Source organism: Varroa destructor, unplaced genomic scaffold (genome assembly GCF_002443255.2).
Source record: "Varroa destructor unplaced genomic scaffold, Vdes_3.0 BEIS01000004.1, whole genome shotgun sequence".
Taxonomy (NCBI): Eukaryota; Metazoa; Arthropoda; class Arachnida; order Mesostigmata; family Varroidae; genus Varroa; species Varroa destructor.
In genome coordinates this window covers 290,510-316,185 of record NW_019211457.1, presented here as the reverse complement: position 1 = coordinate 316,185, position 25,676 = coordinate 290,510, and the positions used below count along the sequence as shown (strand labels likewise).

The 25,676-nt window shown below is 40.6% G+C and overlaps 1 protein-coding gene across 15 annotated transcripts in view; it reads left to right on the top strand.

The window, feature by feature from the left end:
• The window catches only part of TBC1D16 (TBC1 domain family member 16), an 83,568-nt gene that overhangs the window by 12,742 nt on the left and 45,150 nt on the right, over positions 1–25,676 (top strand). For 8 of the 15 annotated variants that reach the window (XR_015326100.1, XR_015326101.1, XM_086986693.1 and 5 more), the window contains 4 exons: positions 9,821–9,887; positions 10,367–10,639; positions 18,105–18,149; positions 18,527–18,655. Coding sequence is in view for 13 of the 15 variants with exons in the window: in XM_086986693.1 (XP_086842819.1) it covers positions 10,385–10,639; positions 18,105–18,149; positions 18,527–18,655 (429 nt within the window). In the remaining 2 variants the exon portion in view is untranslated. Of the gene's footprint in view, positions 1–8,590; positions 8,617–8,852; positions 9,396–9,416; positions 9,632–9,820; positions 9,888–10,366; positions 10,640–16,860; positions 16,952–18,104; positions 18,154–18,526; positions 18,656–25,676 lie in introns of those variants that run through there. The other 7 variants (XM_086986692.1, XM_086986686.1, XM_086986687.1 and 4 more) reach the window with 7 other exon arrangements.

Below are 25,676 nucleotides of genomic sequence, written 5' to 3'. Positions count from 1 at the left end.
CGTTCTGATAATGCCAGGGAAATACCCTTGTGATTTCGTTACATATGAACATCTTGTTATGTGCAAATCTAAAGCCTTTCAAACTACATTTCAATAACATATTATAGCAGTGTGTCTTAAAATGGTCAAACGAACTCGAAAACCTTATTATTGACTGGTCAATCTTCCCGAAACGCATCCGCCCCGATTTGCTGCTAGAGAAACCTCGGATACCCGAGGTGGTCCTTCCTACCGGTTGTTCCTAATATATGTTCTAGACAACGTATATATATGCGGGTGTTAAGCAAGCGACTTAGATATTACGTTGATCTTAACATGCAAGTACCAATAGGTCGTTGTTGAATATCAACCGTGAACAGTTAGAGAACGAGACTAAGTTAATTCGAATACAAAGTTGATAAATATTGTACGCACGACCATATAAAGCCACAGTGCTTATGGCTTCTGTTATTGATGTGAATAAATATACCTTCATTTCATTTAAGCTAATTCAAATAAGAGGAACGTGTTCTATTTTGCCTTAAATTTTCTGCAATTCTACATTTCGATAGAAACAATACCGAAACCCAAGTGTGAAATCTTATTTACGTCAAAGGCAAAGTCGCACGGCACGCAGCAGGCTCCTCGTACGACCTATCACGAATTAGGCGCATGATCCTCCAGGGAGCACCAATGCGACGAAGACTGAAGGAGTTCTAAAGACCTAAAGCTGAAGAAAGCAGCACAAAGCACGAAAAGCCTTCACTGTTATTATAATATGCACATATAAAAGGACATGGCTATAGCTGTAAATCCCCAGACGTTCCGCGAGGAAAAATTGTTTTTGTCCGTCCTCTACCCGCCGGAACAGGCCCTATAAAGCGACGGGCACAGTCTACGTTATGACACAATATCTTCTAGCTGCAGGTTCTTCATGATCGGTGGTAACTTTCTAAAGCAGCTCTTCGAATTCATTCGATTGGATTCTGGCGCATTTTGTCGATCTCATTTTTACGTCCATCCTGTTCCTTTTACAGGACACTTTTCTCTTTGAACTGTGAAGAGGTTTCTATACTTCTCTGTACACTTACTTGTGACTTAACGTCTACACGATTCGTATAAATATTAACTATTAATCGAAACGATTGTTTCGTCGCGTAATCACATAATTCTAGCCAAGGACAAGCACGGAACCATTGTCGTCGCACTATATCTAACTACCAATTGGCTGCTCCCCTAGGCGAAAGAAAAACAATGTCCATGGAGCGATCGTGTATTGCCTCATTTAGAGGGCGGTCTGGGTTAACAGCGCAGGCCGACGTTTCGGATAAAGGGCGACACTTATACTCGGCCGGATTGTACTGAGATGCTTTCGTAACTGCGAGTGTGGGTTTCAGCAAATGCGGACAAATTACGTTTGGCAAACAGAAGTGGTAAAACAGATTTGCCGGCAACAACTCACAGCTGTTAAAATTCGATGACCTAAATGGAGCCATCTCGGCCAAAAGTGGCGTACGAATAGCTCCAAATGTGTCCCTAGCAATGTAGGTAACGTTGAAAAGGCGTTTAGGTTCTATCTCAACCTGAAATGAAGAAGCTGAGGCACGACATTTCGCGCGTAAATAAGCTGGGATACGTTCGGAAAGATTAGCTATGTTCGCTTAGCTAGAATTATTTTCTAGATATTTACCTAAGCAAGCGCATTAGGCTTGGAATTATAACAGTTTTGCCTGCAGCTTGGGTCGCGTATACACTGAATATATATATATATATATATATATATATATATATATATATATATATATACTTTAAATATAATTATTATTTTAGCAAGCATCGGAATTGCTGTATAGGGAAAACGGGTTTAGTATCAAAGCCCACCGCCGCCCAATTTTGTCTGAACAAAACGTTTCTTTTCTAACAACGTACAATTTTGACCGTTAATTGGCTATTAGTTGGCTGTTAACAAGCGGAAGATTCAAAGGAAAGACATGCAACAACGATTATTTATGTATACCAAACCCAGATTTTGCTCAGCTCACCCCGAATAAATGAACACTGGATAAGATAAAACCCACTATGATCTTATAAGATATTAGAAAAAGAACTTGTGCGATGATAAGCCGATACACGTCCATACTTGTCTGGCAGACAGGATGAACGACAGTTCGTGGGGCAAGACGGAATGCGCTTATACAGCATCAGCCCAGGGGTAAGTCGCTTGGCCAGCGGATGGCTAGACGCGCTGCAACGACGAAAACTGGCCGCCATTGTATTATGAATTTTGCGTTGAAAATAGCTAATATGCTCGTAAACACAGACAGCTGGGATAATAGTAGCTGGGATGGGCAGGATGTCGCCTCTGTCCTCTCTGAGGCTAAAGCTAGACAGAGCTGAAAAACAGGCTAAGAAAAAAGTGGAAAATGTGCAACGGTTAGCTGCGGTCTATTCGTTTGTTTACCGTTAGCGAGTATATTTGTGTGCAACACTACGAAGCCGGTCTCGTCTTAGCCCTTCACCATTCGCCTTTATTGCATTTGTTTTGAACCTTCCCCCCTTGTTGTTCCTCTGTTGAACTGGATTCGTTGTCCTCGTCTGCAGGATAGACTCAACTGAATGACGGGGAAAACTGGCGGCACGACGTGGATGTGCGGTTATCCTTGCTTGGCAAAAACATCGCCGCCGTGCCTACTGGGACAGGAGTCGTTGCGAGGACGAAAGGGGTTGTTGTGGGCAACCGATACCTGCGAAACCACGAAAACACCTGCGCAAAAAAACAGTGTGCGTCGCCCAGAAATCTTACGCGATCTGTTGGGTTTTTTTCTGGCAAGTACCGATGTTTCAGTTAGGCAAGACTAGAACTGAATGGAAAGAGAAGGTACACACGAAGTCGTTTGAACATACTTGCAGAAATGAAGCTTTCTACTTCATCGTTGTGTCATAGCGAGACATTCGCCTTCTCGGTCTGTAATAGAACTTAACTGGAATCGTGAAGGTTATAGCCGGGGCTCGATTGGCGATAGTAGACGTTCATTGCAAAATGCTCGTGTTTGTCTTCCAAACACTCGGCAACCCGGTAGTTAGCAACTACAAAGTAAACATTGAAATTCATCACGAGAACTGAATAAAAAATACTGCATTATCGTCAAAGTTATTTAGTAATTAAGAACAGCGGTCGTTGCTTGAGACTTAGCTCCAGCCTTAGTTGTTACAACTAAAAATCGTTGTGTGCGCTATCTATTGAACCGTATTTTGAGTGTTTTTTCAAAGCATCACACAAGATTGTTTACAGATGTTCAAACAGCTGTGCCTTGAACATTTCAAAGCACTAAAACGATACGTCCTTATTGAAGATAGCCGTGTATTTTTAATCTGGATAAACTATCGAAACTGCGACAAGTGGGTTTCAGCCAACCTATTATACAACATAAAGATCACAACGAGTTAGAGAATAGATACCGTGAACAAATCCGCAACAATATTATGATTGAGAAAGATAACTTTTTCTGTTAATACAACAATACTGCAGCAGGTGATCGTCAAAAAGTACGCAAACACTGAGTACCGATTTTAAAACCAGCTAATAAATCTCTACACCCGGTGACAAAAGGCAGATTTACTGATGGTCTTTTCGGCGTCTTGCGTGTGCCTTGTGTCTAATACCGTTTCGATCTCTCGATCCCTCCACGTCATGGACACTAGAGTTTGGCCGTTAGACGCTAGTGTATACGCTCGTCGAGGCTAAATTGCCCATGAATAAAATACTTCAAACGGGCTTAGGAATTGTTGATTCTTTAACATCAATAACTTTAGCTACAATACCGAAGCATGCTTCTATAACCCTATGCATATTCGCTGAATGGTGAAACAACTAGGATAGTAATCACCTCAAGGCCGCCTCATGGTTGTGTAACGCACGCAAACATGACGCAATCGGTGATGGAGTATATACGTTCAACAACTAACATCCGGCAGCCCGTATTTTACCCTTACCCAGAAGAGGGTCGAGAAACCCAATAATAAGAATTGATTATATATATATATACCGTATTGCTTGAACACTGTATACGTATGTGCCCTGGATGTCACGGCAAAACACGCCATCTTAAGAAAAAAGGTCGGATCTATATATATATATATATATATATATATATACCCGGTGCTTGAAATTATAAGCATTTGCGATAGCTCGCAACCGAATGGACGCAAGAGTCAAACAAACAAACGTCAGGGACTCTTATTCCGTTAATGTCAAAGATTCAATTTGAAAGGATCATCTTGCATTAATTCCATTGTACTTTAGTAAGCGTGGCCTGGTTTTATTCTAATCCATCATGAAAAACAAAACCTGCTTCGTCACCTGTTGAACCCCATCCGGGTGCGAATCTATCGTATCCCATTAATGCAACGCATATTTATAGAAGACCACCTGTGCAGTTGTATCGTTCAGGGCAAAAGAAAAAAGCTATTCTGTCTTTAAGCACCGCAACTCCCGACGACGACGGCGACGACAAGCCCCTAACTTAACTATCGCAAAGTCAAGCCTTATTTTCTTATGAGCTCAGCGATTACATTCAGTGAAGTAACACCGATCAGGTAATCCGCTCCTGGTATTTCCTGCGCCGCTGCTTGACGTGACGGCAAACGACAAGAACAGCTGAATAACCTAGTTACACCCACGCTGCCTTCGCGTCTCACAGATGCAGATGGAGGAGTACTACGAGAATACAATCTACTTATGCTAAGTATGAATGTGTACCATTCAGCACTAGGTCAGAATCACGCGGTTAAAAACTCTTCGTGTCATCAAATGTCGCCGTATAATAGCTGAACTGGTGACCGAAGCGGAAAGCAAGCAAGTAACGCTGAGCTGAATGACGCTTAGGAGAACACTGGTACTTCGTGACGGGTCAGTGGCCTTTCAGGTCGACGCGCGCGTCACGTACAGCAAAACATCAGGCGTCTGCCCCCTCGTCTTTACTAGCCGGACGCTTTCATGACGATATGATCATCCACCGCGTCTACCATTTTAGCACCGTCAATTTGCTACAGATGTTCTCAACGTCATTGCCAAGACACGAATAATAGTGACGGAAGGGATTGTAGAATTATGGTACAGGCACCGGTGCTATCTGGACGTCTGCCTTTCGCGCAGACTTACCCTGTCATACTTGAGCGTTGATAGAGCGTTTGCCTTTGTTTATCAGATATCTAATTGCCGACTTAACACTGCAAATTCGTTTTCGACAGTCACCGAACGGAGTAGATAATTGAACGGCAGCTGGATAGCCCCACCAGGCAGCAGTTTTAAGTAACTTATTCTAGTTTTTCTTCTAATAATGAACTGTATAAAAATTTTTTTGATTCGCATTTTGCCATTATCACGCCAGACATTTTCGTTCACTTATGTGCCATAAATATTTACCTGGCATACGTTATGACGCATTTGTGTTCATTACCAATAGCAGAAACGCTAGTTAGCGTCTATAAATTTCTTATGGTAGTTTGTGCCACTAAAGCGAGATGATTTTTATTAGTTCACTGCGAGCAATTCTATGATTATCATCTGCCATCCATCGTAGATCACAAATAGTGACGAGCCCCCGGCTTTTTAATTCTTGCAGCCACCAGATGGCGACAGCGTTACGCTTCTGCACGTCCTACGCATGCGTCTTTACCACTGCTTTGGTTCGGGCTTGCTGCTTAAAGAATTCCAAAAGGTCCCAGTTCTTCCTGTCGACACAAACGGGCAGATAATTACCCTCTCCTTTTGAGCGACGATTATACAGATGTACGAGCACACTTAATCATTCTCGCAACTTCCTCGAGAACTGATATCAATATCGGCCCGCTGATCACGTCGCTGCTCCCACGCTTGATAACTGTCCAAAGGAGCATGTCTCAATTTTTCAAAATTAGTACGACTGATATCAGTTGATTATCATTATTATTGTACTAACTATTAAGATTGGCTTCGCCTATATGTTACGCAGATTTGGGTGTACCAGGTCTCGATAATCCACATAACCGAACTCTGCGTTTGCATCCACCTATCGTAGTTTCGCACAACAGTTCCTGGATGATGGCGGCATATTTCGGGCCTTGACACACTTAGCCTTGTGTTGAAAGAAGCAATGTCCAACTGAGGCAACGGCGTTAGACATAAAACATAAAAACTTGATTTATTGCGAATGTCCCGTACTCTTGTTGCTAGCTGCTCAGAAAGCAAAACCATGCAAGGGACACTTACAATGGCGGTTGGCGCAATGAACAGCGGAAAGTATCGAGGCGCAAGGGCTACAGACATTCGAAACGGCCTTAGAGTTTCCAGGCTTCGCTGTAGATAGATTCCTCAGGTTCGAACCTAGATGAGCGATATTTGAATCAAACTCATTTTCAACTGTTCAGTGTCCCTCGGTCAGTTACGCCAGTCAACCTGCAGGTATCCATATGTATCGCTTTCTCCCAATCACTTGCATGACTGGAAACGAATTTGCAGCACTGAAACATTAGCAGAAACTTCTGTAGGATTAGTAATGCTGAAACTACAACCTGCCGATGTCTGTCTTCGTTGGTAGCGATGACGAAAAGTCGCCTCGCAGTAGAAATAGTAATCAAGCAAGTCATCTTGTCTATTATACCTTACTTATGTTATGATGTAACTATGCACATACGCATAGAAGGATAACTTAGATATCTCTTTATGTGGGTATCCGGTACTCGTAATGAAGAGGTTAGACACTATGGAAGCAACATATGTTGACGCATAAGAACTGCCGGCGGACGATAACTTCGCCGGAGTTCGCCGTGCCTACGGCGACATGCTGACTAGAATTTTTTTAAATTCTGGCTTAACTAGTCCATTTTATTACGTCGTTAATTGAATTGTACGTTTACCGAAAGTTAGTAATTCATATAGTAGATGCGCCGCGGATACCCGTTAGTTTAGGGTCGTTAAAAAAAAAGAACTAAGTGAATTGGTAATTCTGTATAAAGAGTGAACTGGCGTCTGCATTCTATTAAAGCGCAAAAGACTTAGACAGTGTCGTAATCAGTTTGTAGCTATAAGCTTTTTTTCTTAATCTGCAATCTGTTTTCGATTCTTACTATTTATTTATTTTATTTATTTTACAGGTTTCTGCATTTCTTTTCGTAAACTGCTAATAAGAGACATCTAATTGACAACGATTTACGAAGTACGACTACTTTTCGATTAGGATCACCGCAAGCCCTTTGCGCGATGGCCTATTATCGTGTCGTGTTGTGCATTGAATATGCAATATATATAATTCTATTGTGGTGTCTAACTTATTTCTTTCCTACCCTAGTGGCCTCAGCCGAAAGACGTATTGCAGGTACAGGTGCTTACAGGCAGATGACAATGAGAACAAATCCGCTCTTCCTCTACACGACACTAAAGCTAAAAACTACACGACATGAAAGTCGTCAGGAGGGGGAATCGAACAAACTTCTAGATATAGGTCGAGCTGAGACTGAAACATGCGAGTTAATAAATTCCTTCATTCTACATGCGTCGTGACGGCTAGTTTATTTGTATGACTAACAAACACTTAACGAACGGTCAGTATCCAGTATTGACTTCATACGCCAGAAGCCACATCAAGCGGACATACGTGTATTTATATATGAGTGCTTGTAACGATCTCTTAAGGCAGGTGAGTGCCCCGCTGATTCTGCTACGCCAATCGCTAAAGAGAGAGAGAGTGTGTGTGTTTTTTGTGGTCTTTCTAAACGATCCAGGATCTTTCCATAGCCCTTTTTTTTACCAACCAATTCCAGGCGGGTAATGCATTGAGCAGGGGTTCTGACTCTGGCTGAGGGTTTTACACCCAAGATAGTACTTGGGCGTCAGAGTTGACAAATTTGTTCTATGCACATGCATCAACAAGGAATGAAAGGGTCCTTGTGTTGACGGACCATTATTTTGATACCTAAGGCTAATCTTCTTCTATGTGCATTGTGGATTTATACGAAATTGCGACTACTACATTGTTGTAAAAATGATTACATCGAATACTCTTCTGGGTTCTCTCTAAACTTTTAGCTTTATTGTTCACTTGAAACCAAAAAACCATTAATTGAAATCACCGATACTTATGGCAATGTACCACCATTTGTCTCCAGAACATGTCAGCGGATCGAACTGCTACCACCGATTGTTTCACTAGACACGGTTGGCCTGTACATGTGTGTGCGTCTGGCAAAGAAAAAACGCAGTTTGTTTTAAGCTGGTGTGCTCGTTACTTCGTCACTAGAGAAAACGGCCAGCGGCATCGAACCATGTTGAATGCTGTTGCAGTCATCACCGCTTCATAAGCGTGACTGCCACCTCCTGCAAATGCCGCTCTGGTCAGCCCTAGCGAATGGCCTGGCAAAGTAGGTCAGCAAAATAGCCCAATGCTACATTTTCACGCATCGTCAACGTAACGAACCGGTTGTTGATGTATAAATCGGATGCCACAAGACGATCTGAATTTCAATAGGAGTTGACCTATTTATGTGGTGAAAGTAGAATCCTAGAGAGAGAGAGAGGGGGGGGGGGGGAGAAAGTCAGCTGTGATAGGTCTCGCTATCTGTTTCATAGGACAACGTTGGGCTGAATTGAAAATCGAAATCGTACGTATTTCTCTTAATTTCTGTTGTTTTTCCACTGACCTCCGAACGTCGTTGTAAGGAAAATACATGTGAAGGGAGTACTGCGTTAAGTCATCCTCGTAGTACTCATAATAACATCTTTATTTACACAGATTGTGTATAGAGTATATCTGTTTGTTGGAACTATTAACATCACAAAGCAACCATTATGATTACATGAAAATATATATATGTAATCGTATAGAAATTTTTAACACATGTACCGGCCAATGTTCTTCAGTTTTATTTCTGCTGTTGTTGACAGAGAAGACAATCATTGGACGTGCTTCATTTTTACATCTATTTACTACAAATTGACGTTCTTGGCATTTGTCCTGGTTAATCTTATTCATCGTATACGCTTAAAGGAACTGTCTTAAAATATCGAAATGTCTCACGACGCTGCGTGTACCGTGACCGAACGCTGAAGATCGTTATACAAAAAGCGGCTCACTTCTTTATAGCCTCGAAGTGATGTCAATAAAGCTTAAGCTATTTCTATTCGTTATCTATTTCACCTCGTAAACGTGGACCCCTAAGTGTATGCCCCGCTTTCGGGTCTATTGGCCAGTTCCTTATAACCTAAACTTGATAAGATCCAGACGTTCTCAGTTATAAAACTAATTATATATTTATTAATCGTAGCTTTTAATAGGGACATCGTCAAGCATACTTATTCACTTAAAAAAAAAACCTAAACGAGATATGGGTCTATTAGGAAGTTACAATAGAGACTAGTGTTTCCTCTGTAAAAACGAAACGTAAGCATTGCTATTATTGATTAATTACTGTGATGATATTTGTGATAATAGAATAACTTCATAATAACATAAGCGGGAACTTATGCATCATCGGAATAGCAGTTAGGTTAATGAACCAGAGCATGCCCTATATTGTCTGACGGTTGCTTGGTTCAGTAACCGTCGAGCGACCTGCCCCGTCTTTAAGGGATGCTACTATAACTGTTCGAGCCGTTCTAGAAGTCGTTCGTAAATGCGTACGTACGCTTTCCAGAACGTGCACGTTGAAGCGTATAGCTTTGTCTATGTGGACTCCGTGTGTGCTATCGTCCGTGCGTTGTGTCGTTTATCGTTGTTAGAAAACTATTTGATTTGGCCTCCAAGTGAACATCAATCATAATCTGCCTTCAATCTATTAACATCAGCATAATTGTGTTTGTATAAAGGTAACGTCTGATCCGTCCTGGGCTACAGAGCTATGTAACTGCCGGCATCAATGTAAAACAGTTACAGGTTAGTCGATGTTTTGCTTCACATTTATTGGTAATAAATCACACATAAGCTAATAAAGCAATGGCACGGAAATCCGGATTGGCTAGATGGAGGTCTGTTCTCCTAAATTGCAGTCTGAAATGATGAAAGCCGTGATGAACGTTAGATTTGAATCGATTGGACGGATAGTACATATTTTTGAAGCACGAATCATCTTACGGTGAAATGGGAAAACGCAGTTTAAAAGGGTCAATTTTGTTACCCTGGCTCGCTTTCTTTTTTTATTTGACAAAAAAAAACCATCAGTTTATACATTTTTTTTTCAGCAGAAATCCATCTATTATGGCTATTCATACATATTCGTATAGCTAGAAAAAAAAAATATATATATATATTTTTTATATATAATCTACGGAACTGGATCCAAGGGCGAGGACGCAGTCCTATACTAGCTATCATTTGTTTTATTACTCCACTCTTAATGTCGTATATACTTTCAGGTAACACGCTAGCGAAGTATGGCATTGCACCAGCTGGTGCGGAGAGCGTCAGATATTTTGCGGTTGCCGGGTCGGCTACGAGACGGCTCTAACTTTGACGGTGATGGCCTGAGCGACGGATGTCAGAACAGCAAAAGGCCTCGCCGAAGGCAAAGTGCGCCTTCCTACACGGCGCGTTCGCCAGACCACCTCCGAAAGATTGCCTACGCCCTTGACGGGGATGTCATCTATTGCAAAAACAATGTTTGTGTTCATCCGCCGGCGCAACATCAAGTATGTAGCGAAATTTACAGTATTATATATATATATATATCCTATATATGTTTTAATAAATAAAACTGAAATAAACTGAGCTACAAATAAAAGTGCGTCTGCAGTTATATAAGGTTAAAGCAAATGTCCGTAAGGCACTCCTCTCTGTAAGCCAACGACAAGGCTAAGTCAGTCTACTTCGTTTCGAAGCCGTCAATAGGGGATGGCTGGCAATATGATTAAAATTACGAAAAAAGTTGCTCCAACGACTGGGAAATTGAGTTGATTCTACTGGCCTTCGACGAGACGCTTAAACAAAATCTTGAGAGTGTAAGGGTGGCGTTTGCGAAGTAATGAAAATGCCCATCGGACCCCCTCATGGGGGTAGGCGCGTCTATATTTGCAAGGATGTATGCACGTTGGTTTAATTTCAGGATCGGTACAAGGAAGACGTAGAAAAGCTTATAGCAAATACTGTACGAAAATTTTCCTTTAGAGAAAGCTGGCTTACTAAATGAATTTTGTTGTTGCCACAAGGCAGTTGGATTTGCGAGATACTTAGGATTTCATGAGTGCCAAGCGGCTTTGTCTTCTGAATTGGATGTGTGCTCGGGTAACATGCAACAACGGGCGGGATCAGCCTTTTTCTCCGCAACGTGGGCAACTTTTTATACTAGTGTAGTCTCGGTGGTGTGAGACCATATGCTGAAGAAGTCTGGTGCCTATTGTTAAGAACATCCAAAGCCCCTGTGTTAGCCGCGCATTTTATCAATACAATCCGGATCCACTTCACGGAGCACAGCTCGAACGACTGGAAGAGTCGATCATCACGAACCTCTCAAACGATGCCGACCTCGCGGCGCATGAACTGACAAACCCTCAATAGATATCTGCGAGATGGTTTAAAAATTGACGTTTTTTCTACTCAGGCAAGACATTCTTTATTGTTCCAGAGGAAATTAAACCGTATTTTCGCAGCCAACCGAGGCCTTGATGTTTTGTCAGAGTCATCCAAGCGCAGAGAACGCTGTTTGACTGCTAACGGTGTACTATTTTTCGCGCAGAAGGATTTGAGCGTGGGCGCGTCTGCACGTAAAGTGTAAAAATTCGCAGAAGTAGATCGTCAAGTGCATCTTTTATACTCCGTTGATAACCGATTTGTCAACCCATTGCGTGAAGGTAAGCATCAGCCTTATTCGGATCAGCCGGATCACTATCACAACAAGGTTTACTTCGAAGTGTCAGGACGTCTAAGCAGTTGTTCTAAGGACTAACCGGTGGAACAAGCACGGAGAGACCATCGAAGCGTCTAGGAAGGGGTTGACTTTTGGACGCAACTCGGGAATGTCAACTGTCTGATGAAAATATCGCGCCGGAAGGGCGTGGCCATGTTGCAGAGGAACAAAAAATAAATCAATCTATGCATGAATGCACATCTGCTGCTGTACAAAGCGGCTGTGAAACGCTCGTTCCTGCCAGGCTAAATTAAGCTAATCTGATTCAATGTATGAGGTGAAGTAAAACTAGCTTGATTGTTACGACGAGTGCTCGTTGGTATATCGTCAGCCGGTTTTAGCATTAGGTGTTGGTCAATTTTGTTACAGTGGTCTGTTACTCGGTTCTCGTCATCATGGTGTGAAAGTTCTAGCGCCAGGGGCAGCACTTTGGATGGTTCTTCTCGTGGCTCAGACGTCCTGTGTACTCTGAAGGCAATAACTTAGAATACAGATATCCCAAAGTGAGCTGTTAGAATGGCATTTCCTCCCCAATGAGCCTATGCCTTCGATCGACATATCCGAGTTTAACAAGTATCGCCTTGAGTCAGTGTCTGAGTCAGTGTTTAAAACAGATAAGCATTGCAGTAGTTTTCATATTTCTTCGCTGTGGATTCCTGTCAATCTGCAGAGCAAATTCCCTAGAATATTTCCGCCGCTTTTCAATATCATCAAAAAGTCAGTATTTCGAGTTCATTCCTCCTTGATCCGACATCGCCACTCCCTTTCCGAATTTCCCGGATCGAATTGTTGAAGTTCCTTTGTAAGACAAAGAAAGAAGTTTGCGACGGTTTGTAAGGTTCGATCGTTAGCAGGCGAGAATCACAAGGAAGAAGCTATGAGCAAAGATGTTTTTTTTTTTTGCTATATTTTTCCTATGTATTAACAGGGGAAAAATCTCCTTACGGCTGAAAAATTTCCTCTTGTATCTTCTGCTACTTGCTGCTAATTTTCAAATAAGCCTAACCCCATTCACAAGTACCCATGTTATATATACGAACGATCCGATTTGTTGTATTTAGCTTGTTTCACGTAACCATCTGCAATTATTTCGTTATTTTGTCAGAAGGCTTAGCGAGCTCTAGCTTTGCTATTTTCGTGATATGTTTTCTTTTGCAGTGTATTTTCAATGTTTTTTTTTTTTTTTCGCGCGCACTAGTTGATTCTGTTTCCGATCTCTGCGGGAAACTGAACTATCCACAGGGTCAATTAACCGATTGATTTCGTTATTAAGATTTCACCAAAGCCTAAGGATGTTTGTTCTTTTTTTGTTAATGAATAGTTGCACATTTTTCTAAATGAAAGCTATAAAAATGATATTGTTTTTAAACTCTCTGGACGTCACCTTTTTTCTTGGTTTATAATACTGGACTAAAAGTATATATCATAAACATTTCATGATGATTCACTCCTAGGTCTACGGTTTTATTTTTTCTAATTTTCTTATTTGTCAATAAATAGCAACATATAAATTCATTCTCTCAACTATGTTTTTATGAAGATCAATCTTACATTTGCCGTTTCAACTTTCTTACTGACCTTTATTAAAAATTAACTCAAATGACGACTCAGAACGAATTTTTACTCCATTCTTATTGGATGAACTGACAAAGCCGACAAGGGGATAATTTTGAGTACAGATATTCTGATTCAACGCATCGAGTCGTCTTTAACAGAGATCGTCGATTGCATAGAACACTATCTTAATTTTTCCATTTTTCAAACGTCATTTTCGGTGCGTAAACTGAGATCGACCTCCAAAAAATTACTACAATAAAGTTCTATTTTTTTTTTCGTTTCTACTTTTTTTTCTCTTTTTAGCTCAGAGTCATTTAAGCGAATAAGCTACCATCCTTTTCACGCCCATAGCCATTTCAGCTAAAGGAGCATGCATGCTTCCTTGGCTCGCCAAATCTATCGACTGGTACAGACAATTGGCATTCATAATGTGATGCTTTGCGTGAAAAGAAATGCTATCGATGATGCCTTTATCTAAAAAAATGTCTAAAGGATATTTTTAAAAAATTGTTCAATAAATATTCGTCATTGTTAGTCACCACTATTATTACCCAGCTTGTCAAGACCGATCGATTGGCGTCAAACAAAAAACTCTTACCATAATAAATTTTGGTCTTCGAAGAACCTAAAAACTGGAGCTTGAGTCATCTCGTTGAGACCTTTCAGAAACGATCTATTTCATGTAGACCTTTAAATAAATATTCGATTAGCATTTTGTGACTGGAAAATTTTTTTCAATAAAAATCCAACCAAAGGTATAGCCTGCACAACCTTTTTCTATAAATATGTATGAAATACTCTAGGGAAAAACGCCCAATAATAGGCATACATCGCTGAAAAAGCAACTGATCTACCCAAATTAGTATTACGCTCTATGGTATAAAGAACAAATATCCCATGGGCAAATAGTAGTCATCTAATCCGTCCTACCTTACGTACAGCCCTATTTCGGATGAAACTCTCTAGCGATTGACCAAAAAGACTGTTCGATTCGACCTCAAGGAGTCGGTCAAACAAACATATATGGTCCATGCATTAGATACATACACATATTTTTTGTTGTGTCTACATTTATTAAAATTCGATATATGATTGAATCAATCTCAGTGGCCTCAAAGACTTGTGATTAGATACATTGATTGATCTTCTGTTCGCCACAAATCTATCAATCCTGTATAAAGAAAGTAGCGTTATAAACAGGTCTTAAGTACTGCCACCGACGCCCACTCCTTGTTGTGACTAAACGTGAGTAAACGAGAAGGCCAATCTAAAAATATAATTATTGTGAGTTAGTAGTCAGGACAGTATGTTTCGATCCCGGAAAGGTCTAGCTCGTCGTTGATGCTGATTCTAAACGTTTCGAGCAAATTATCAAAAAACAAAAAATACTATGTTCTTGATTAACTACGATATTAAACGAGTTCATTTTGAAACAGTCTAGTGACAGCAACGCGTTTACGTACAAATAAACTCAGTCTCAGTAACGATGAGATGGTAGAGTCCACGTTCGAGCCTAGTTGAAGACAGGCATACGATTGCTTTTGTGCTGGTCCTAAAAGGTGTCACTGCTTATCTAACATAGTAACAGTAGAGAACTGCAAAGAAAATTTAGGATTTAGGTTTGCGATGCCAACGATAATTTAAAAAAAACAGGTAACGATAATTTTAGGTTTAAGTTAGTAACACTCCGCATTTGACCAAGCATGGGTTCATCAACATACTACATAATTGAAAGAATCTGCGTATATACATATATACATACACAGAGCTAGTTATCTCATATATATTGTTATAGGCAGCCTATGCTCCCAGTAGGTTTTCTCCCCTGGCAAAAATTTTTCAAATCTGCTATTGCCCAGAGTTGAAATAGAAATTCGAGTTGTCTTCGAAGGTTGGCCTTTAACAGTGTTACTGTTGAAGGCCAACTATTGGCCACAAGTGCTGAAGTTAAAGGCTGTGGCGGCCGTTGGCGCTGACTCCGCTTGCCTAAGTACGGAATAGAATAAATTTTTTAAGATTTTGCCGCTATTTCGAACACTTCGAGAGAAAGACGTTAGTGAGGCGTTCGTGCACGACACGGGGCTTCCTGCGCTGGTTATTTGCTACTTTCGTTGTATTGCAGAGTGCTTGATCTCAAGCCTAGGCGGACATGGAGTCGATAGAGAAAATCTATTGTTTTCCTTTAGAACGTCTGGAATCGACTGGATTCCGTTTTGTCAAGGGGATCTAGGCAGAAATATACACCGGAATGAATGTTATGGTCACGCACTTTCTATGGAAGGCGGAAGACAAAAGCAGAATTTAAAAAAATAACAAACCCTAGTCAAACCTATTCTTTTAATAGATTATCTAGAAAAATTAAGAACAGGCTTATTTACTAACCGAATGAATATATATTTGTGGTGTTTACAGCATCGTTATCCATTATGATAGCTCACTGATAAAGCATGAATAAACACAAACATAATAGGCACATACCTGTTTTTATGTTATATTCTTCTGTAGATTATATCCCATCATTCGGCGAGCGAACGTACCCTATGCTAACGTCATTCCTAGTGGAACTAATCATACTTTCCCTACGTAGTGATTTTCAAACCAAAAGCTTTCCATAGTTATAATTGTTGCTATTTATCAACTCCTTCGCAACGTTTGACCCTGTCGCCCAGTCAGCCACACCAATATTGCTGCTAGTAATAGGCCTAGCACAGCACACATTGCGACCGATATACTGGACGGCTACTTACGTATACCAAAATGTATAGCAAAAGCTGTCCTGTTTACAGTTAATGTTTTAAATAGTATGGTTGTTGTGAATCGCTCGCAAAGACTCTTCCGAACAAGCATTCACAGAATATGCATCTGGCATATCTAGATTGACTCGATGATGCCTATGCGGGTGCTTCGCGTGACCCCGGCCCCAGCTGTTACTTTCGAGCTCTTAGGTGTATAGATGATTATTGTAGTCTGTGGTCGTTTTCAATGGCCAATACGCTAGAGGCCATTAGCTTCAGCTACCATTTACGCACTACTTGTCAGGCTGTGAGGTGATAATTATTCTATTAGTACGTAAAAATTTTAAAAATGCCCGCGAAAACCTCCAGGCATCTTATATGCTTGAGGTATACGAAGTGAGCTCATGAAAACTATTGTAGGCTTCTTCACCGATGAGGATGTGTGTAAAGGGCGATTTCGATTGGATTAATATCGAAGGAGAACACTGAATTAATATTTAGTACATGCCCTACACTGTCCAATAAGTTCCGACCTATGCTAAATTCGAGATATAGGTTACAATAGGTAAATTTGCTTTGCAAAGACGAAACAATATTCAATTCGAACTCCCGGCTAAATTTAAAGACAACACCTAAGAAAACCTGTCGAAAATACTGAGCAAGGATCAGTATTAATTCGCTCACTAATGTACTATGTATGAATTTGCCTAACTAGGAATCGCCTGTCTGGCATGGTACTTAATCTTCTTGAAAGGAAATATCTTCCACGTGGATCAAGTGAAGTACCCGGCATCTACATTAGCTACGTTAGTATTAAGGTAATGAATAATGGTGCCGATCTGAGTTGCAACACTTGAACGAGCGACATCTTAGCGGACTACGTTCGATGTTGAAACTTGTAATATGCAAGTTTTAAGGAACTCTTCACTTCCAGAAAAAAAATCCAGCACCCAGGTAGTCGAATTAACTGGTGCAAGGTGAATTCTTTGTGGCACCGTGTATTAAATTACTGCACGAACGACACCTTTAACTGAGATTTATTTTAGGCAGCGACGCCAGTCGATAGGTAAAAATCAGACAAAAAGCGACGTTAATTCTGAGCCCGAATTTCTAAAATCAAAACGAAAGTTCAGTAGGAATTAATTTTTTACGCCACGACTACTGTTTAATGCTTCCATAAGGTCCATGTGTTCTTTTTCTCGTGCCAGCTGTAACTGCTGCTATCAGATCATTAGTCCGTCTTCCTTATAATTATCTCCGTTTGTATCATCACAATGGTTTTTTGAAATTGCTTACGATATACTGGCTCTATTTCTAGTCCCATCGCTTTCGTGGTGTGGTGTCAATTTGCCTCTGTTTTGCACTTAGCTCCACTTATGAGTGACCTTGTCAAGGTAGCAAGTGCACTCTGCCACGATAACCTAATTGATACTCGACCTAGGCTACATGTAGGTGATATATGACCAGTGTCTCAGTGTAGTAGTGCTGGATAAGAGGTTCAATTATGACCGCTTCGTTTGCAGACACGGATATAATGAGAATGCCTTCTTGCGTCGAATGCATCCCAGGACGACTTTTATATGGGCAAAACCGCGGTTTGCTTTTATTTCCAGCTTTCTTTTACCCCTAGACTAGTTTGGACAGAATAAAGCTACATCTTCGGTCGGTGTTTGCTAATAATGTTCTTAATTCCAGCTTATCTAAGTATTAAACAATGCTCTTGCAATGCAGATCAGGGGCATCCGCTACTATCAGATATTCGGCGAAAATGAGGCAATGAACGCAGTTCAATATCTCAAGTTTCCGAAGCGATTTCTGGACTGTTAGCACAGCAATTAAAAACATGTTATTTGCTTATTTAGTGACCAAATACCAAATCTCATTGCCATTCCCCAATACCTCCTGGATCGAGCGAAGAAATAGGCTCTATTGACTTTAGCAGTTCTTCTCCCGATCCAGGCCCATGTGACTGCCAAGCCCCCTATGCCCGGGAAAAGGCAAATGGTAGGTAAGCATATCCTACTATCGACCCTCTTCGAGAAGACATAGATAGAGAAAATACACATGGGAACGTGAATAGTAGGTACATGGCTATCTATATCAAGTTTGCAAATAATAAAGGAGAGTACACCTAACACAATCAAAGAAAAAAAAACACGGTTGTAACCCAAGCAGTTCAAAAGTAACTTCATTTTAAAGTCCACCAGATCCAGTGACAGCTTAAAAGTATAGAAACGTGGCTAAACTCGTCTATGTATTGATCCAGAACATTTAAATTCAAACAATCTTTCCGTGCATATTCTTCTTTCGTTTCTTGATTGACAAATAAGATAAAACAACGAAAAAGGACCTTTTTCTATTTTTTTTTTTTTGCTCGCCAGGATCCAACGGTCGTGGGCGCTACAATGGCTAACAGTCAGCATCAACATTCTTCAGATAGCAGCAATGCGATGCAAATCGCCGTTACGCACAGACCGGGCTACCTCACTATTAAGGCACAAAATGATCCGGTAAGTACAATGTATGATACGTGCTTCATAGATGTACAAATATATTTAAAGCGTGAAGGAATAACACACAAAAATATGCTATGTGAAGTTTACGCTGTGTCTTCACAGAGTGCTGACGTTTTCAGGCGAGGTCTAATTATATGCCCTACCGATAGTATGTTCTATATTAAAGATATGAATAAATCACGAGATATACATAAAGTACGCCAGGAGTACAATCAAACAGAAAAAATCAAAACAAATAGCCCTATTTAGTCGCACATGGTTCATAGAACCTATTGTTCCATTGACTGATTCTGTAGTAGCGACCTCTGGTCCCTTTCAGTCAAAGCCTTAGCTATTCAACGTTATTCAACATTAACGATTACGTTTAAAACGTATTACTAAATGAATTCTTTGGTAGGCTCATATAACTGACACTCATTCGCTTACCGTAGTGCCGTCAACAGCTTATCATCTACAGGCTGTTAGCCCAGAATACCACTCCTCCTGTCAAGACACGATGGGGCACAAATTACCCTCTGGGCAAAATGCATCGAAAGCTTATGAAAATAGTTTCTGCTGCTGATTTGGTTCCAGCACTGTTCTTTCGCTCTGCCGACAAAGCCATCGCGCAAGTGATGATCTTGGACTCCTCAACTTCAACTCAACGGACGATTTATCAATTTCGAAGAGGCAGCATTGAAGAACTTAGCTGTTAGGAAAAGTTGTGGGCCGTTAAACGTCGAGCTTTTTGTTTTTCAACTTCTTTCACATTGTGCCAGCTATTTTGTGCGCTGAAATCGTGTGAATCGTTTTGGCAAATCCACCAAATCGGTTGTGAAATGGTTGTCCCCCCTTCTTTCTTGATTCACGAAAAGCCGAACTTTGATTTTAGCAGAAACGTTTTCTGCCCACTTGCGCGGACTGGTTTTAGCAGAAACGTTTTCTGCCCACTTGCGCTGGCAGTCCGCTCCGCTTCTTCCACGCTGAGAGGCCTTCCTTCCCTCCGCGGTACTAACCGTTTATTATGGTAAATCTTCTATGTGATAGTTTGTCGTTATACTCATATGCCTATCGATGGAGCCAGGGCCTCGAGCTAAGACGTGGGGAAGGTAACTAAAAATTAGCGAAAGCTGTTAAGGAGAGCTGGAGGTGGATATTTGCTATGGGGTAACAGTGTTGGGGGGTTTTCTAATAACTCAGGGTCGAATTGGGTCAGCTGCAGGCGATTCACCTGTTTCATCCATTGTTCGTCCCAGTGTCAATATTCATATGGAAGTTCTCACAGACGCTAGAGTCTGTCGTCCCTAACGGAAAGTTGGGCGAGCCAACGAGATAACAGTACACCTCTTTATACACTCATGGATGATGCATTTGTTGGTTTAAACGGCTTGACGTTTTGCCTGATCCTATTCCCTTAAGGCACATAGAGCAATTTGATGGACAAACGGCGCTGACGCTCACGACGCTAACAACTCAACGGAACTATGTATGCTGCTGGAAAATTATTTTCTTGAATTATACATCTACTGTTATTGTTTTATGCTGCTCTCAAAATTTTACCATTTATTTGAGCTCCAAAGAAGGGCATACCGGGCAAAAAGAAACGAAGATCTTTCGCCGATGCATACGGTAAAGACACATGTGATAAAGATATAAAATAAACATAAAGGTATATGTGATCATCTAATAGTTGTCGTTAAACTCCAAAGACCTAATGAAGTACGCTGCCTAGGATGACAATGCCCCGTCTGGACCTCGTCGGTAATCCTCGTCGTACATGTTGTACTGTTTAGAATGGTCGGGGTAACCTCTTGATCGCGATACAAAACAACTACCAAGTGGCACGAACGCCATTTTCACCACAAATTTACCTATTTTCCAAGGTTAAACTCAAAGTGACATTTTATAGTGAGGAGAAAACGGTGACAATTGCCTGGCTAGCTGCAAACTAAAGATCAGAAAAACGAGGCAATAAACAAAAGATCGCGATTACTTTTCGTGTGTATATATATATTGCATTTGAATATAATACACTCATTTAATCAGCACAGAGGAGGGGTGGCGTGGGTAACTGGTGTGCATTAGTTAGTTTAGGGCACGTTGATGTGGTAACCATAAATGGCAAGTTGGCAACCATACTAGTTCAAATGTTAGCGTTGGCAAAATGATTAACAGGAAAAACAGGGCATAAGAAGTAATAGCTGTATATATGGTTGGCATACCATTTTATAAAGCTGTTGGAGAGACCCTCAGAGAAGTCTCGCGAAGTGGAGAAGATTCGCCACGGTAAGACTTCTAGTGGAAACAAAATCTTGATGCTATATCTGAAAAAAAAATTCAGAAGACTTGCTCAAGTGAAGAAAAGAACTAGTGTTAAAATTATCGTGAAGTGATAAGTGATACTATTCTTCCGTTAGAGTACAGAAGCCATATTACCATATACTATCTATGATAAGTTATCATCCCTACCTGTTTTACCCTAGCTCTGCACTACTAATTATATTCGACATGTGGTTCTCCAAAAAAAAAACCTCTGATTTTACCGATGACTTTGTTCTCAAGGATCGCGTTTTGAACTATTTGTTTATGCATAGACTAAGTGATCAAATCAATCGCCGACAACTAACGACTGTTGACAGATCCACCATGCGGATTACCCAAGCGAAGTAACTATACTCCGAGTAAAATTTACCTCTGTTAGCATCTGAAACTTCGTCTAGCACGATTAGTTTGCGCATACGAGGTCGATGTCGAAATCGTTGACCAATCGGGCACTTTTCAAGGTCTGTCCTTTGCTTCCTCCACCTGTCTCTTTTTACTTCGATCTTTCTTGGGAATCTATGATGAGGTGAAGTTCGTCTACATTTTCAATATGAAATTTTAAGGGCCAGCGGCTTTGCCCTAACGGTGATGGCTGAAATCCTTGTCGTCCGCTGCCTAAAAATGCAATTTGAGTCGAAAGATTATAAGAGTATTCGGGTAGAACTTTACCACCAGAACCCGCGTAGCTTACATTATTGTTGTTGGGCTATCATTGACTTGAAGCCGCACTCATTGAGCTAAATAACCTTCTTTGGGCGGGAAAACTTTGCAGCACGCTGGCAGGTGATCGGTTTACTCGTGGCTATTGGTATTGTCTCACATTCATTAGAAAATGACTCGACCTAGCGACTTTGTTCTTATATTATAATATAGATAGGAAAGCTTATTTGCAAAGTTAAACGTTTGAAAAGCTAACGTCTTAGTACGATACGTACAGAGTACTGTTTCTGACAAGCGGTTCCGATCATTCACGGATGTGTCTGAAGGTGAGTCTTTCCTAGGAATGGAGGGGTGCAAAATGATGAAAGTGATTGTTGTCGAATATAGCTTTCTATATGCCATATCCGATTGGTGCGTCGGTACTGCCGTTAACGATAGACGGCGTATCAAAAAGGAACGCCCAATATGAATTTTTGGCGTTGGGCAAAAATGATCTTTCATTATTAGAACAAACCGGCAAATGGGCTTCCTGATCATTCGGTTCCTCGCTTGAAAAATCTTCACCTACCTGTTTATTTATTTCGTTCAAAACTTAAATCGATAGATTATTTTTAATTAAACTCATTTATTTTGAGTGTTATATCAATCGGCTGATGGACAAGTTACTAATGAAGATAGGGATTGAGTATAAGTTATTATTTGTAGTTTTACAGATCGAGGATGAACAGATCCTGCCTTAATATATTTTCGCTTCATCCGAAGTACAGACAATTGATTCGTATCAAATGGTCATATCATCAGTTTCACTTGATGGCCACCATAATAGATTATTTGTATTTTTACTACATTCTTACTTAGTTACTGTACATCATACTTGATAACTGATTTTAGCAGTCAATCTATACTCAATGCGACACCGTTTGTTTTAGCGAGCTATCATGTCCCAAATTGTGCGTCATAAAGTTGGCCACCACTGACAAAGATGAACCGTGACTCACGTCTAGCCATGCTCCACGTTCACCAACATTTCAGTAGGTTGCAAGCGTCATTTCGTATTTTGATACGAGGGACACATCACTACTTCTGGCAGATTGGTCATCATAAAAATAGCCAACCGGCAGTCTACGTTGTTGTCGAAGGACGCGAAGTTCTGCGTATCTTATACCATATTTTTTACAAAGCAGAAACTCCGTATAAAATCGTCTTGAGCTTTGATAAGGCTGAAAGTAGTTCCCCTTGTCGCGGTACGTGGTACTCCTTAGCAGAAACTTAGATTAATTCGGAGTGATGTATAAGAGTGGAACAAGCTCAATCGTCTGGGTCTAGACCCATGCGCGGCCTACGTAAAATAGGCTCTCGTAACGTCCCATCGTCCGTAAAATGTGCTACTCAAATCCTTTAATGAAAAAAAATTAAGTGGGGGACTCTAATTAGTTCGTTGCGTAGTCGCTGCGGGTACGTTGAAGACGTACAAAATAATGACGATCTTCTCACTGTGAGCTGGACGAAATTATCCACTTTACTAACAGTGCGCATCGTGTATGTAAGAGATATTATCTTAAGCCTAATAGGCTTTCAGGCTTTTTAAAGGAGACTGACCGAAGCTAGTTGGTGCAACACATGCTGAAACTAATTTTAATCTTAGACGCCAGCTAAGCCTTGCCTTAGCCGTCTTATAATATCAGTTTCAGCACATTTCGTAAAGACGAATGTGGCTCATCAATTTTCCCATGTCTAGCCGTTATATATGTACGTATTTTAAGTGTTCAAGTGCTTCTTGACGAAAATCGTTAAGCTAATGGAGCTAATTAGCTAATGCTATATTCTACCATATACATCTGGCAGATAAGGTAAGTTGAGTATTGCTCCAGACGGCTGTTTCCTCCCAACGTGTCTATGACCGATTTTCAACTCAAGCAATCCACATCACGCACTTCTAGGCTTAATAGCAAAACATATGACTACTGCCACATTGCGAAAACGATCTATATAACCTAATTTCCATCCTCAATCACATTGCGTTAATAGTATATAGCAAATATTTTACAACAGAACGTCTCTGGTTCTGAAAATTGTCAACAAAACACACTCTACGTCCATTGCAAGACGGAAGCACGGAGGTGGTGCCAGGTAGAAGGCGAGACTCCAAGGGAAAATTGCGTAGGTAATTCGGTAACGCATCAAGGTAGAAGGCATACAGGAGCTCTGACACAAGTGTAAGTGGTGAAAGTATCCGGTTGAAAAAAAACTCACGCTGATGCCCTTTTTTTACCTGATCCAAAACAGAGACAAGCAAGTGATAGACAAATGATGTAACTAGTCAAAGAGGAGACGGCCAGCTAGGCATACGCATTAGGTCTGTTCACGTAGATCGTCAACACGATATATATATATTCACATACATTGGAATACCTCTTGTTGTTGATATAGACGTGGCAATAGCGTAGAGCTCAATTTTACGTCTATTAAAGAAATAAGAAATACCTAAATTAACGCGATCAAGGACATATTTAAATGTGCAGGAGGGGACAATCGTATTATTTCCAATAATACCACCGGCTGGTTTGACAGTAGTCAGCGCATCCTTTTGAATGACCCCCCACTGTTAATTGCTGAAGCTATCGTATTTTAAACATATACTAGTTATGGAAGTTATAACGATAGTATAGGGATGGTCTGCTCATAGATGGGTCGCAATTTTTTTATTGCGATAACTTACCTATTTCCTGTTACTCTAAAAGTAAAACAAAGCCTTTCTATTTACCAAGAGGCTTATTTCAAATTGTCCAAAAAATTATTTGCCATCCTGTATATATAAACTTTCCGTATGCAGAGATGTCATACGTATCACATGTGGCGTAGAGTTCTTCGAGCCAAAGTTCTCCGACTCGATGGCGATGTTAGAGAGATTAGAGAGGGCAAAAGTTAACATCTGGTTCACGCTTTCCGGTCTTCAGGGTGTAGCCAGACAACCTCCTTCTCATTTTAACATTATACGCAAAAATTGTCCTCATATTTTTACTCGTCACAGCCAATCTCTGGCAGTTCCGAATTTAACAGATTGTTCCCAAATTGCGCCTTGGATGGCAGGAGAATGAAGGACAAAATTGTGGCAAAGTTCAACTTGCCGAATCTGCGGCACAGATGTGCAAGTTTCACTGAATAATTGGATCAAGAAGATTGAAACGGCCATCTTCGTTGATGGCGGCGTTTGTTCATTCTAGGATTAAAATTACGTTCATTATTAATGAATTATTTATGGTTCCCAGTATATTCATATAATTAAATAGGAGATGTGGGCGTATATATAGGGGAGATATAGGGAGTGTGGCATGGTGTAAGATTAGGAAAGAAGCCTTACACAAAGCCGCAGCTTTTACAAAGGGTAAATTTTACTATATTTTTTTTTATAGAGAAAAATTTACCCCTCAGTCAAATCAGATTAGTATTGGATAAAATTTCATATTCAGAGGTAACTATCTTAAATTAAAAGAGATTTAGATTTTTATCGAAAGCAATTACTATTGTTAAACCCCATAGGTAATAATACATCGAATAGTCCAGTATGCGATATATAGCCGCGTTCTGGAGCGGTACTGCCTACAGTATCTCGAGATCGATAGGAAATGATTCCAAAAGCACAAAATCCGCAAGTAACAAGTACAACAACACACTTTATCGAAGCCCGTTCTTTCAATAGAACGAACGATTTCTCTACTACGTACGAACGATTTTCTTCCGTCAGAATAATGATTTTCAACTAACATAGCCGGTCGCGAGAATATTAGCTTTACAATCGGTTAGGCAATCGTTTTGATAAGCCGTATCAGAAAATTGCGTTTCCACAAAGGCGATCCGAACCAAGTTTCTGCACTGACAAGTTATCGTGGTCAGCCAATGTCTATGATGCCTACAGTAGAAGGCGACTTACTAAACAACAAACCCGGAAGAGTTCTCCTTAACACTTCGGGTATTGGCAAATATATTGTATATATAAAGATTTCCTTTAATTATTAATCACATCTCGTTTTGTTGCGGTTTATTTATTAAATAT